We start from the raw sequence: 12,862 nt of genomic DNA on the forward strand, positions 1-12,862 counted from the left end.
CACGTGCATCATGTTGTTGTACATTATGTCTTTGTCTAGGTGTTTTAGGTAAATTTTTGCTCTTCCTAGTTGTAAGGGCTGAAAGAATGGAAGATATCTTAATTTGTGGAATTTGAGGGTGTTTTTACGCGTTGATAGTTGTTGTTATTTAAAGAAGAGATCACGAGTCAATTGTGCATTAGAATGTTTGGTTCCATCACATATAGCTTGCCTTCTGTGTGTGTGTGTGTGTGTGTGTGTTAGATTTAGGACCCAAGCAAACTAAGAAGAAATATTAACTGGATAATGTTTTCATATAATATATGTTTACTGCAAATATTCAGAACATATGTGCTTTGATGCCTTTGTCGGCTAGTTCAAAGCAATAATCTTAGATACTCTTTTCACGGTTTTTTGTTGTAGCTGGAATTCTTTGCGATACTTTTAGATGGTCTTGAAACACTTACACTACTATGTAGGGAATCTTACTGTAATTGATATGGGCCACATACTCTGATCTATTTGTCATTTTGAAATTACATCTGTTGCAGAGGGTCTCTGGAGAAGTTGAGAGTTCCTCTGAGTCCTCAAATTCTGAGGCTGTCGAGTCTTCTGATAAATCCAAACAGCCGCTAAAGAAAGGTAATATATGTCAACTACGTAAGATCTTCATACAAGAACTTTTATGTGCTGCAATATGTTTGTTGTATTTTTTAATATGTTATTGCATCTGGGGGATTAAAGATATGATATTTGACACAAACACTAAACACATAAATGCTTATAGATTTGTCAAAGGTGGGTGCTGCTCGTAGTGCAAATCAATACTCTGAGCATGTATGTGGGATTTGGTACTAAGACCCTAATGAAGGCTGGCTATGATATCTAGCATTATAACTTGACTAAATCTCTCTTCATACTGGAAGCTTATTTTGGTCTTGGCCTGCTGAATGATGATATGCTGCTGTTGCTCTCCTTCTGTCTGTTTGTTAATGTTACCATAGAAAGAAAAAGAAAAGAGAGTTTATTACAGGGAGAGGGGAGATAACTAGGTTCCATTTGGGTGAGATTTTTTGCCTCTTAGAAAAGTCGACTCCCAACGTTGACTCCTCTTTTCCTTGCAAGAGCATTTGGAGGACTAAGGTTCCTTTGAGGATGGCTTTTTTCACTTGGACAACTTCCTTAGGGAAAATCTTTACCTCGGATAATCTTTGCAAGCCTCACATCATAGGGATAGATCGGTGTCGTATGTGTAAAATAAGTGGGGGGAACTCTACATCATCTCCTTCTTCATTGTGACGTTGCAAGAGATTTGTGGAATATGGTCGTCCGGATGTTTGGAATAAAGTGGGTTATGCCTAGATGAGTGGTGGATCTTCTGTTTTTTTTTTGATAAGTAATAAAATTTTATTTAAAAAGCGTAAGGTGTCTCGAAGTATATATGAAGTATACACAGGAATAATCAAATTAGTCAAAAAGAAAAAAGAAAAAAAAAAGAAACCCACAAACCCACTAGACTCTAAAACCCCTAGACCCACAAGAGGCACACAACACCACATCATGTGAGCCTTGCTTTTCTAATGCCTAGAGGGTGCGCTTGCATCGCTGTAGTTAATGGAGCTTTTCAAATTCAACAGTTCTCTTCTACCTTTGGTCTTTTGGCGCGCTACTATTGTTTCCCGATGATATTCCTCTTCAATGGCATCGACGATTGCCAAGGACGGAACCTCGCCATGAACACCATCCATCGCCCAATCCAAGGGCCTGTCGGGATGTAAAACACTCAAAGGGTAAGGGGATTCTTCATCCTTCCCATTCCAAAACTCATCACCATGATCCCACACTACGATCTAACCATCCGGGCCAAAGCCTACCGGCCACTTCTGAGACTGGATCTGGCCATTAATTATGGACTCCTCACCCTTTTCATCGTTTGGAGTGTTGCAGCCACCCAAAAGGGATGGAATCCCTTCCACCCAACTAGGACCTTTTGGTTTGTTGGAAAGGAAGGGTCAATCGGAACGATATTAATATTCTTTAAATGTTGTCCCTTGTTTTTTAATGTGGTGCGTTTGGAGAGAAATGAATACTCGAAGTTTCGATAATTGTGAGAAGATGAGTTTGAATTTACAACTGATTTCTTAAATCCCTCTTTGAGTGGATCTCTGCTAAGACCCTTCTCAATATCTCTAGCTTTGTAGACCTTTGTGCTTCTTTTTTCTTTCTTGATTTGTTGGGTGTTTTTCTTTGGTATACTTTCGTGTACTTGGTTATGGCCCTTGCGCTTTTTATGAATTATTTCACTTATCAACAACAAAAAAAAAAAAACAGAAGGAAAGAAAGTGGACTCAATTGATATTTAAAGTTTACCTTTTAGTTTGTTTGAGTTCCAATTCAATGCAACCATGCAGTTAAGATGTATGTTATATTGTAGCTCTCTCTCATGTTATATGGCATCTCTTTACACATATGGACACATGGTGCTTTAAGTGTTCCATATTTGAGGAAATTTTAGGGGCTGTTTGGTAATTTTTTTGAAAAATGTTTTGGAAAATAATTATGATTGCTAGAGACTAGGAGGCTGTCAAATAGATTGGCAGCTACCGTAGTGGCCACCACATAGATATGACGGTGGCAGCCACTGACAGATCGGGTGACCCTGGGATGGTGGATTTGGCGGCCACCGTAGGGTGACCAGACAGATCATGGTGGCCACCACGCGGATTTGGTAGCCACACATGCATATCAATGGCCGCCATGTGGATCTGCCAGCCTCCTGCCGCGAAGGCCAACCTCCACCTTTATTTTATTTTATAAATATTTTTTATATGTAACAAGGCAGCCCCAATGAGCTTATGTTTTGTTTTTTTTAAAAAGTGTTTTGTGGTTTGTTTTAGAGAGTGTGTTAGTGGTGGGGGCTACATTTTTTTGAGAAGTGTTTTCAGTGTATGGAAATTGAGAAGGGGTTCTTAAAATTTTGCCAAACCAACCTTTGAATGTTCACACTGTTGCTTTCTCGCAGACGTTTGTGATTCATGTGACTTGTAGGCAGACCCTTTTCCCCCAGATTAGTCTCATACATGCACACACATATCTACATGCATACATGAGGTGTATATGTGTATGGATGTATCTATCCACATGCATAGCTATACATATATGGATCCTAAAGACAAGTGGGATTCACAAACATATGTATCCACATACATAGCTGATGTGTATTGGTTGCTCATGGTGTTTTCGGTGTTGCATCGAGCTATTATATGCTTTCTACAGTTTCAAAATTATTATTACCTTTTCTTATTAAATCTTATGGTCTTTCTGGGTGGCATTAATTCGTTACTTTATTGCTCGTTGATTTTTTCTAGGTGATCGGGTGAAATACATTGGGGCTTCTGTATGTATTGAAGCAGATAACAGGTCATAATTTGATTCTTCTCTGTGTTTTCTCCATTTTAGCATTAAAGATTTAATAGGTTAATCATAAATTGAAATAGTAAAGTTCATTTTAGAATCTAGTTGGTGATTCTTCTATACATTGAATGAATAAATGTTTTATGTTTTTTTGATAAGTAATCAAAATATCATTAAAAAAAGCGCAAAGGCGCAACCCAAATTTACAGGAAGTACACAAGAGATACACCTAGCTAGGAAAAGAAAAAATATCAACAAAAATCATGAAAGCTAGACATATTAAGGTAGTCAAAAGCAGCTGTCCAATCGTAAATAGTATTGAAGAAAAAAGACTTTACACCACCGTACTCTCGCGGTCTTCAAAAATTCGATTGTTTCTTTTCCTCAAAAGACACTACATTAGGTAGGACAAAGCCTTCTTCCACACTATTGCACTTTGAAGACTACCACACTGTCCTCTCCCACTGCTGCACTTTGACTAGAAACACCCTTAGCCCCTCCTGATATTTTTCCATTTCCCCACCATATATGACCCATGAACCTCACTTGAACACCAACCACCCCACAAGTTGCCATATTTAGAATTCACCACCTCCCTCCACATGGTCTTTCTCATGCACATAACGCCATAGACACTTTCCCAAACAAGCACTGTTGAACATAAGCAGGTTTTAGACCTTCAACCCTTCCTCAGAGATTGGATAACAAACCTTGGACCAGCTTACTAGGTAAAATTTGAACTTTTCATCAAGCCCAGCCCACAAAAAAATCCCACTGTAATTCCTCTATGTGAATGGCAACACTGGTGGGGAGGGGAAAGAGAGACAATAAATAAGTAGGCAGATTGGATATGATGCTCTTAATCAAAATAATCCTTCCACCTTAGACAAGTACATCATCTTGTAGCTAGCCAAGTGGTGCTCAATCTTCTCAATAACGCCATCCCAAATAGGCTGCACAATACACAATACCTTCCAAATTTTGCCACCATGATGTTTTCAAACTGTCTCTTGCAAGACGCCAATAAATGAGCAACTGTTCTGGGGATAAGCCACAAAACTCCAAACAGCCCAAACACTAAGGACTGCAATTCTCTAGTATGTCACAGTGAAGAAAGTAGACAATCTGTCATCTCAAGGATTAGTTTCACTCTTGGCTGGCAAAGTAAGTCATGAGAGTGTAATTAGTTTCAAGTTCAACTCAAGGATTTATTTTTTTTGATGGAATTTGAACCTTTTAATGTATGTTATGCTCTGGATCTCAATAATCTTTTTGCAGTTGCTCAGTTGTTTGATGCTGCATTAGAATTAATGATGTGTGTGCCACTTTATGCTATTACTTTTCTATAATTTTGTTAATTTTTTTTTTCATGCTTTTTACTCTAGGCTGCTTGTCTGTAGAAGTTTGCTTAATTCTGTGTTATTTTTATTAGTTTGAATGCTACCATAAGTTAGTTCCGAATTTCGAACGTGTGGTTAGAATTGTTTTGAGGGGCGTGTAATTGGTAGCACATCGATCTTTAGGAGATTTAGCCTACATGTGGAAATAAGAGAGTGCTATGCTACTAATTGGTTGGACTTTGATTTTGTGACAAATGACAAGCATGCTGTGTGGAAGGGTCATATTTGTCATCTATCTTTTGAAATCCTTTAGCATGATCTCTTCGCCCCGTGAACTGTGACTTCACCCTCACCTGACATCAGAGTATATAATGCATAACAGGATCATATTGGGGAAGATACCAACATCTGATGGTCTGACAAATGCTTATACCATTATTCGTGGCAGGTGGGTTGGTAAGTCATCCCAATGTATAGAAGAAAAACTCTTGGATGCCCCTCTACTCTTGGCGTTTTCTTGAAACTGCTTGGGTCAATGGTTTTTCTTTGTGAGGTTCTAAGCCGGTTCCTTGTCTCTTCCATGGTCTTAGCTGTTAACCAGTGATTACATTTGCTCTAATATTTCAAGAAATTTTAGCTCTTGTGCTATTTGTGCATCAGTAGTTAGTAAATGGTTATATATTTTTGTAGTCTGTTATTTCCATTGCAATGCCTTTTTTAAACCCTAAAATTTACTGATTACCTAAATAGTCACGATAATTTTTTTTTTTAAAGATTTCTTTTCCCATTTTTACTACTTTCTATCTGGGATTGGTCTTACAGTTCCCTAACTCTTTTTTTTTTTTTTTAAATTTTTTTGGTCTCCCCGAAAAAGAGAAAGAGGTGTTCCTGATTTTTGTAGTCTCTTTAAATCACCTTGTGATGTAGAAGCATGTCAATAATTTTGGAATTGGTACTTTTGCTCGCTGATTTTCAAGGCAACAACACAAATTCAACAGAAAGTAGCAAACTAAGCTTTCTTGAAGCTGCAGAAAGAGACTTTCTTATGATTTCTGTAACCCATTATAGTCAGAAATCAGCATTGTAGAAGTAGAATACCTCAGAGCTAAAATGCACGCGTCAGTTTAAAGATTTAATTAGTACTTAATAAGCAGGCATTGTTTTCTTTTGTAGACATTCTACTGACTTTCGGGATTTAGAATATATTGTGGTTAGCTCCATTGTGTTTATTGTGGTGTATTTGGCGGGAACGAAATGCGCGGCTCTTTAAAGATGTAGAGACATCAATGGTGGAGCTACATAAGCGTTTGCTTAATATGTTATATATTTGGATAGCATCCAATCATTGCTTGAATGATTTTACTTTTGTAGACTTTTTAAATTTATTCTTTTCTCGTCCCATTTAGGGGCTCTCTTTTATACTTCTCGTGTATAAGGGTTGCGCCCCTCTGCGCTTTTAATGAATTGAATTACAATTACTCATAAAAAAAGAAGAAGCATAATGTTGGTGCAGCATTTAGTGCAGTAGCTGTCACTTCAATGTTACTGCACCAAGTTGGTGGCAGCTATATCCTGGGCAAGTTACTACAGCTTTTATTGCGGGTTGATTCTGTTGGAGTTGTTGATGAACGACAGTAGATTTTTAATATATTTTGCTGGATTATAATGAAGTGATCCTGCATTTTTCATTTTGAATAGGTGACTGGCTGGGTTTTGAATTGTGAGCTATCTTACGATATTTCATTTCCTGCTGGATCATCCTTGTTGTGCTATGAGGAAAGTGATATCTGTGGCTGATATTCTTTCAAGGGCATATGTTCAGTGAAATGCTTTGACATCTAAATGGCATAAATTTATACCCTGGTTATGCGAATGAAGTAATGGCTCAATTGGACATATGCAGAAGCAGTATGGAGAGATTTAGAATCATGTACTTGATGGAACCTTTAGCATATAGCTGGTTGGAACCTGAAGATTGAAAATCAGAATAGTAGATCTATATTATGTATACTTGTGCAATCGTTTTTATTTGAGTGGTTGTATATTGGCTTCATTTTCTGATCTATTTCTAACTGATAAGTAGATTGTAATTGCATTATTTTTGTATCATCATCCCTTTTTCCCACGTGATATTTATACATATGACAATTCTGATATGTGTTAATATGCTCTTTTTATAAGCATGGATGTTGATATGGGATATAGGGTGCTTCTTACAAGTCCGGTTGCCTCTATGCCTATGACTTACTTGGGTTTGCCGTTGGGTGCTTCTTACAAGTCCAATTCTATTTGGAATGGTGTTATTGAAAAAATGGAAAGGAGGTTGGCAGGTTGGAAGCGGATGTACTTGTCGAAGGGTGCCCGGTTGACTCTTATCAAAAGTTCGCTCTTCAACATTCCAACTTATTACCTATCTTTGTTTCCTATGCCAGTGAGGGTGGCTAATCGTCTTGATAAAATCCAAAAGGATTTTCTTTGGGGAGGCATTGGTGATGAGAAAAAGTTCCATCTTGTGAGTTGGAAGAAGATTTGTACACCTTTATACGCAGGTGGGTTGGGAGTTCACAATCTCATCCAGTTCAATCGAGCGCTCTTGGGTAAATGGTTATGGAGATATGGTAGGGAGAGAGAGGCTTTATGGCGTTTGGTTATTGATGCCAAATTTCAAAGTCTTAAGGGCGGGTGGTGCTCGAAAGAGGTCTTGGGTTCCTTTGGAGTGGGTGTATGGAAACATATTAGGAGGGGGTGGGAGGATTTCCGCAATTTTGTTCGTTTTGAAGTGGGGAGTGGAGCTAATATTAGTTTTTGGCATGACCGGTGGTGTGGGGATAGTTCCTTGAAGCAATGCTTTCCAGCGCTCTTTTGTATTGTAAGGAACAAAGACGCGATGGTGGCGGATAATTTGGTGGTCCTTAATGGTGTAGTTCAGTGGAATGTTCTTTTCACAAGACATATCCAGGATTGGGAGATGGATTTGGTTCTCTCTCTCTTCGACCGATTATATTCTACTTCGATTCGTCATGGTGAGGGTGACAGATTAGTGTGGAATCCCTCTAAAAAAGGTTTATTTGAGGTGAGTTCCTTCTATGTAAAGCTCTGTAGGAAAGATGGCCCTTCTCTTCCTTCTTTTCCTTGGAAAAATATTTGGCGTGTTAAGGCTCCAACTAGGGTGGCTTTCTTCGTATAGTCAGCAGCTTTGGGCAAAATTTTGACTCATGATAACTTGCGTAAGAGGAATGCTATAGTAATGGAGTGGTGTTGTCTTTGCAAGAAAAGTAGGGAGTCTATTGATCACTTGTTGCTTCATTGTGAGGTAGCTCGGGCCCTGTGGAGCTACGTTCTTAATTTATTTGGGGTTGAGTGGGTTATGCCACATTCGGTGTTGGAGTTATTGATTAGTTGGGGAGCGGCTATTGGGAGTCGGCATGCGAAAGAGGTTTGGCGGTTAGCTCCTCTATGCTTGTTGTGGTGTATTTGGAGGGAGCGGAATGCTCGTCTGTTTGAAGATGTAGAGACACCTATGGTGGAGCTAAGGAAGCGGTTGCTCAACACTTTATACTCTTGGATAGCGCCATATCGTAGTTTGAGTCTTTACTTTTGTAGGCTTCTTAAATTTACTTTTTGTTCGACCCGCTTAAGGGCTCTCTTGTATACTTCCCGTGTATAAGGGTTGCGCCCCTTAGCGCTTTTCAATAAATTGCTATTACCTATCAAAAAAAAAAAAAAAAATATAGGTATGATTGCATTTCAGATAGATTGATACAGAGAATCTTGAACAGAAAGAATACTTATATGGTTGGGATATGCCTACATTCGCACATGCAAATATATTATTGTTATTGTTTTTTTTTTGATAAGTAAGAAAAATATCATTAAAAAAGCGCAAAGCGCAATCAAGTACACATGAAGTATACAAGAAAGGCATCTAAGAGGAAGTAGAAAACAATACAAGGAAATCATTAAAACTAAACGTTAGATAGTCAATGCTTCCTTTTCTGTTTCTTTTTTGTTTTTTGAGCTGTTTTATATATTATCATAAATGTGGGTTATTCATTTTAGGCAGCAGAATTAAGTAATATTCAAATGTTTGTATTCTTATTATAAGTATATTCATAATATCAAATTATCTTGGTTATTAATCAAAGCTTGGCGTCTTTTCAGGCCTTTATCAAATGGTCAACGTGGAGAGGTATATGAGGTGAGTGGTGATCGAGTTGCTGTCATTTTGGACATTGATGAAAAAAATGCTAATGAAGGAGAGGAGGATAAGCTCCAAGAGCCTTCAAAACCTCCAATTTATTGGATAGATGGTAATTTTTTCTTATTGAAGAAAAGTTTATTATTCAATTCTTTCCTTTGGGTGGAAAATATAATTCAATTCAATGTGGATGAAGTTGCAGTTTTGATATGTTTGAATGTCTACTATTGTTGTGTCTTTTACATTTATTTGATTTGAGTGTGTAGATAAGATGCTCATGTTTTATACCTATTTTGTTTAGCGGGAACCTTTTTGGTTCTGTTGACTTATGGATATGATTAAATAATTGGTAATGCAAAACTAAATAAATTTTAGATTCTCTTTATTTTATGATTTTTAGATTGTAATTCTTGGAGAGATATTTACACCTACTATGTGCTTCGCTTCTCTATTATTTTTAATAAATCATTTACTAATAAAAAATAATAAAATCGATGCAAAAAAAAAAAACACTTGAGCACTTACTATTTTCCTGGAGGAAGCTAAATGATATGAGTTCAGCATACTAAATAGTTGTGGTTTCTAATACCATCACCATCACCTGCACCAGTACTTCTCCCAGTGCCTAGTTTGACAGTTTGGATCCTCTCTTATTTAAAATAGGGAGATTGTTTGGTCTGTTTCTTTGAAAGAAGATAATCGGAGCTTTAACAATTGACTATTGCATTACAGTTTTGAAATTGTCATTCCATTTATACAAAGGTCCATGTAAAACAATTGTTGTATTAGTTTGCAATATGTTTTTTTTCGTGTGAGTCGATGTTTTCTCTTGTAGTTCTCTGTCTCTCTGATATATGGGAGAGGATTTCTTTTCTCCCTCTAAGTTCGTGGAGTCATTTGTTCTATGGAAGATGGTCAACTTTGAAGTGGGAATTATACCATTAACCCATCAACTAGCCCTTAATCTTTCAGCTCCAGTTGTAATTGAATTTCTGAATGTCTCTTTCATTCACCCAATTATCTGTTGTAGCTGTTAATTTGCAAAGATGCCATGCTTGAGTTGCCAAGGCTTAAGTAGTCTGCTTGTATCCTAGTTTCATGCTGAGTATCACCTAAATTATTTTTTTATGCAATTTGTATATTTCTGCTTTGTAACATTAGTTTAGGATTAAACTTATAAAAAAAACATTAGTTTAGGATTTATGTGTATGTTGTATGTTATTTTTTTTTCCCTGTGTTCATTTAAAGAACTAATTGGCCAGAAAGTATGGTTTTTAATTCTGGTTTATTTTTTTTTTTAAAAGTTTTAGCAGCAGGTATGGTCAGAGACGTTTATCTTCTGATTTTTCTCTGTCTGCATTAGCCTATGTATTTGGTCTTTTCGTTTTAAAGAAATTGACAAGTTTTGTTCACTTACAGTTAAGGAGATAGAGCATGATCTTGACACTCAGGCAGAAAATTGCTATGTTGCAATAGAGGCTTTATGTGAGGTATAATGTGAAGATAAGTTTTCTTCCTCTTCTTAATTGCCTTTCTTGTATACCCCCTGTGTACTTGATTGCACTTTGCGTTTTTTAATAAAACCTCTCTTACTTATCAAAAAAAAATAATGTGAAGATAAGTTTGGCATCAGTCTGATGTGAACAATAATATTGAGAAGAAACTATATTGAACTCAATGATAATACTTCAGGAAATGCTCTCTATACACTTGATGTTGGCTTATTTATTTATTTATTTTTTTCAGGTTTTGAGAACCATGCAACCCCTCATTGTCTATTTTCCAGATTCTTCTGAATGGTTGTCTAGGGCAGTTCCCAAGTCAAAACGAAAGGAGTTTGTCCATAAGGTGCAGGAAATGTTTGACTTATTATCAGGTCCAGTTGTTTTGATATGTGGGCAGAACAAAGCTGAATCGGGGTCAAAGGAGAAAGAGAAATTTGTAAGCTTCATGAGTTTAATTTTGATTATCAGTTTATATATTTTTTGCAAATGTGTGTGTGTGTTGAGGACATCTATTGCCTTTTAAAGCCTTTTTATGATTTGTGATTAATGATTCTTATAATTTTTTTTGTGATGTTCAACAGACAATGATACTTCCAAATTTTGGGCGCCTTGCTAAGCTGGTAATGCTTGCTAATTTTTAAGAGCCCTCTGCAATCGACAAACTCTCTTAAGTAGATAGGTTGTTGACTTCTCATGTTTAACTGTCACTGTTATTTTACCTCTTTTATAGTCTTGATTAAATGGTTTAATTGTTGCTGAGGTTAATACTCTAGTGCACATGCAAGCTTCTGGAATCTGACATTGAGTACATTTGAAGAATGTGTCTTTGCCCTATAGTGATATTTGTTAAACATTTGTGTTAAAGGGTTTAGGGTTTCCAAGGGTACAAACAAGTACACTCTTGGGCATCTGGCCTGAAATGCTGTGCTGGTGCTGGGACGCAGAATCTGATGGCCAAATTTCTCGCTTAATCACTCAAAGAGCATTTGCTCCGGTAGGCATTAGCCAAGATGTCTCCCCTCCCCCCCCCCCCCCCCCCCCCCCCCCAAAACCAAAAAAAAAATAAGAGGAGAAGAAGAGCACCACCAGTTCTATAAACATTCAGGAAAAGAAAGTGCAAATCCGCTAATAAATACTAGAAAATAGTTTTTCTATATATCATATCTATTGTGTTTTGAAAACAACAATTTTTATCAGCTGTAGCAAAGAAAATGACCAAAGATTACTTCTCTAGTCAGATCCCACGTTAGCCCCAATGAGGCAGATTTAGTAATTCGTGTTCTCATAGCCATGTTGTACTGAATCAAGCAGGAGTACTAGGTGTAGGTAGCATATTATGTTGACATAATAAAGCTTATAGCTGTGTCACTTGGGACTTTCCATTTGCATACACATCCATATTTATTGTCTTGTTATATTAGATGGTTTATTCCGCCACTATCTCTTTACAATCCATGTTAGAAACTCTGTTTATTTACTGTGAACTACTTATATTATTATTTTTAATTGTTATAATTATTATTATTATTGTGAACTACGTATATTATTTATTGTAGCTATTGTTACATTGGATTTGACTTTCTCGTATTTTCCAGCCTCTCCCTTTAAAGCATCTTACCGAGGGTCTTAAGGCAACAAAGAGATCCGATGATAACGAAATATATAAGCTCTTCAATAATGTTTTGTGCATACACCCCCCCAAGGTAAATGTTTTGACTTATTGGTCATAGCAATATGCTTGAGAAGTGCTATAAGGGTATGTTTGGTATGCGGAATGACTATTCAATTTAGAAAAAAAGAACTTTTATTAGGAATGGAAAAAGGTGGAATATAATAACCTTGGTATGATAGTATTTGAAGGATTCTATCCTTATCATATAACATTTGGAATAGCCATTCTCATGGTCCACGAGAGAATGACTATTTCAAGGTTATTACATTCTACATTCTTTCTATTTTCAATAAAAGGTACTCATTTTTTTTTGATAAGTAAGAAGAAAATTTTAACCTCATTTTTTTAATAGAATGGTCATTCCGTTTACCAAACGCACACTAATGATGTTTTCTTATTCATAGCTTCCTTGCTTTTTTTTTTTTTTGGTTTTTCCCTGCATTATATTACTATTTAATTCTACTTATTAACAAGCATGGCCTAATTTTTCTCTTAGCTTTTACTTTATTTTTGAACACTTGACATCACAATTTCTGGTGGAACTTAAGATGTAAATGAGTGATTGTGGTGGCCTCCAAAAATGCTAGTTGTCCATGTGTTGCCTAGGTTTTTTTTTTTTTTTTTCCTAAGCAAATCAATGTATTACAAAGCAAAAGTAGAAGTACAGACATACAATTCTAGGTCTAACAGATCCAAACAATGGATTAGACAAAGAGGTCCAAGGATGAAGTAAATGGGTCTAAGGCCTAGTACA

General features: G+C 36.6%; 1 protein-coding gene across 2 annotated transcripts in view; it reads left to right on the forward strand.

Annotated features, from left to right (window-relative positions):
- Positions 1 to 12,862, forward strand: part of LOC133870878 (uncharacterized) — a 30,304-nt gene that overhangs the window by 2,555 nt on the left and 14,887 nt on the right. Inside the window, exons 6-13 of one of the 2 annotated variants that reach the window (XM_062308136.1) lie at positions 531 to 621; positions 3,348 to 3,399; positions 5,116 to 5,181; positions 8,895 to 9,043; positions 10,351 to 10,421; positions 10,678 to 10,872; positions 11,018 to 11,056; positions 12,032 to 12,139. In XM_062308136.1, the coding sequence (XP_062164120.1) occupies positions 531 to 621; positions 3,348 to 3,399; positions 5,116 to 5,181; positions 8,895 to 9,043; positions 10,351 to 10,421; positions 10,678 to 10,872; positions 11,018 to 11,056; positions 12,032 to 12,139 (771 nt within the window). The remainder of the gene's footprint in view (positions 1 to 530; positions 622 to 3,347; positions 3,400 to 5,115; positions 5,182 to 8,894; positions 9,044 to 10,350; positions 10,422 to 10,677; positions 10,873 to 11,017; positions 11,057 to 12,031; positions 12,140 to 12,862) is intronic. The other variant, XM_062308145.1, reaches the window with a different exon arrangement.

The sequence above is a fragment of the Alnus glutinosa genome, chromosome 1, assembly GCF_958979055.1.
Source record: "Alnus glutinosa chromosome 1, dhAlnGlut1.1, whole genome shotgun sequence".
NCBI lineage: Eukaryota > Viridiplantae > Streptophyta > Magnoliopsida > Fagales > Betulaceae > Alnus > Alnus glutinosa.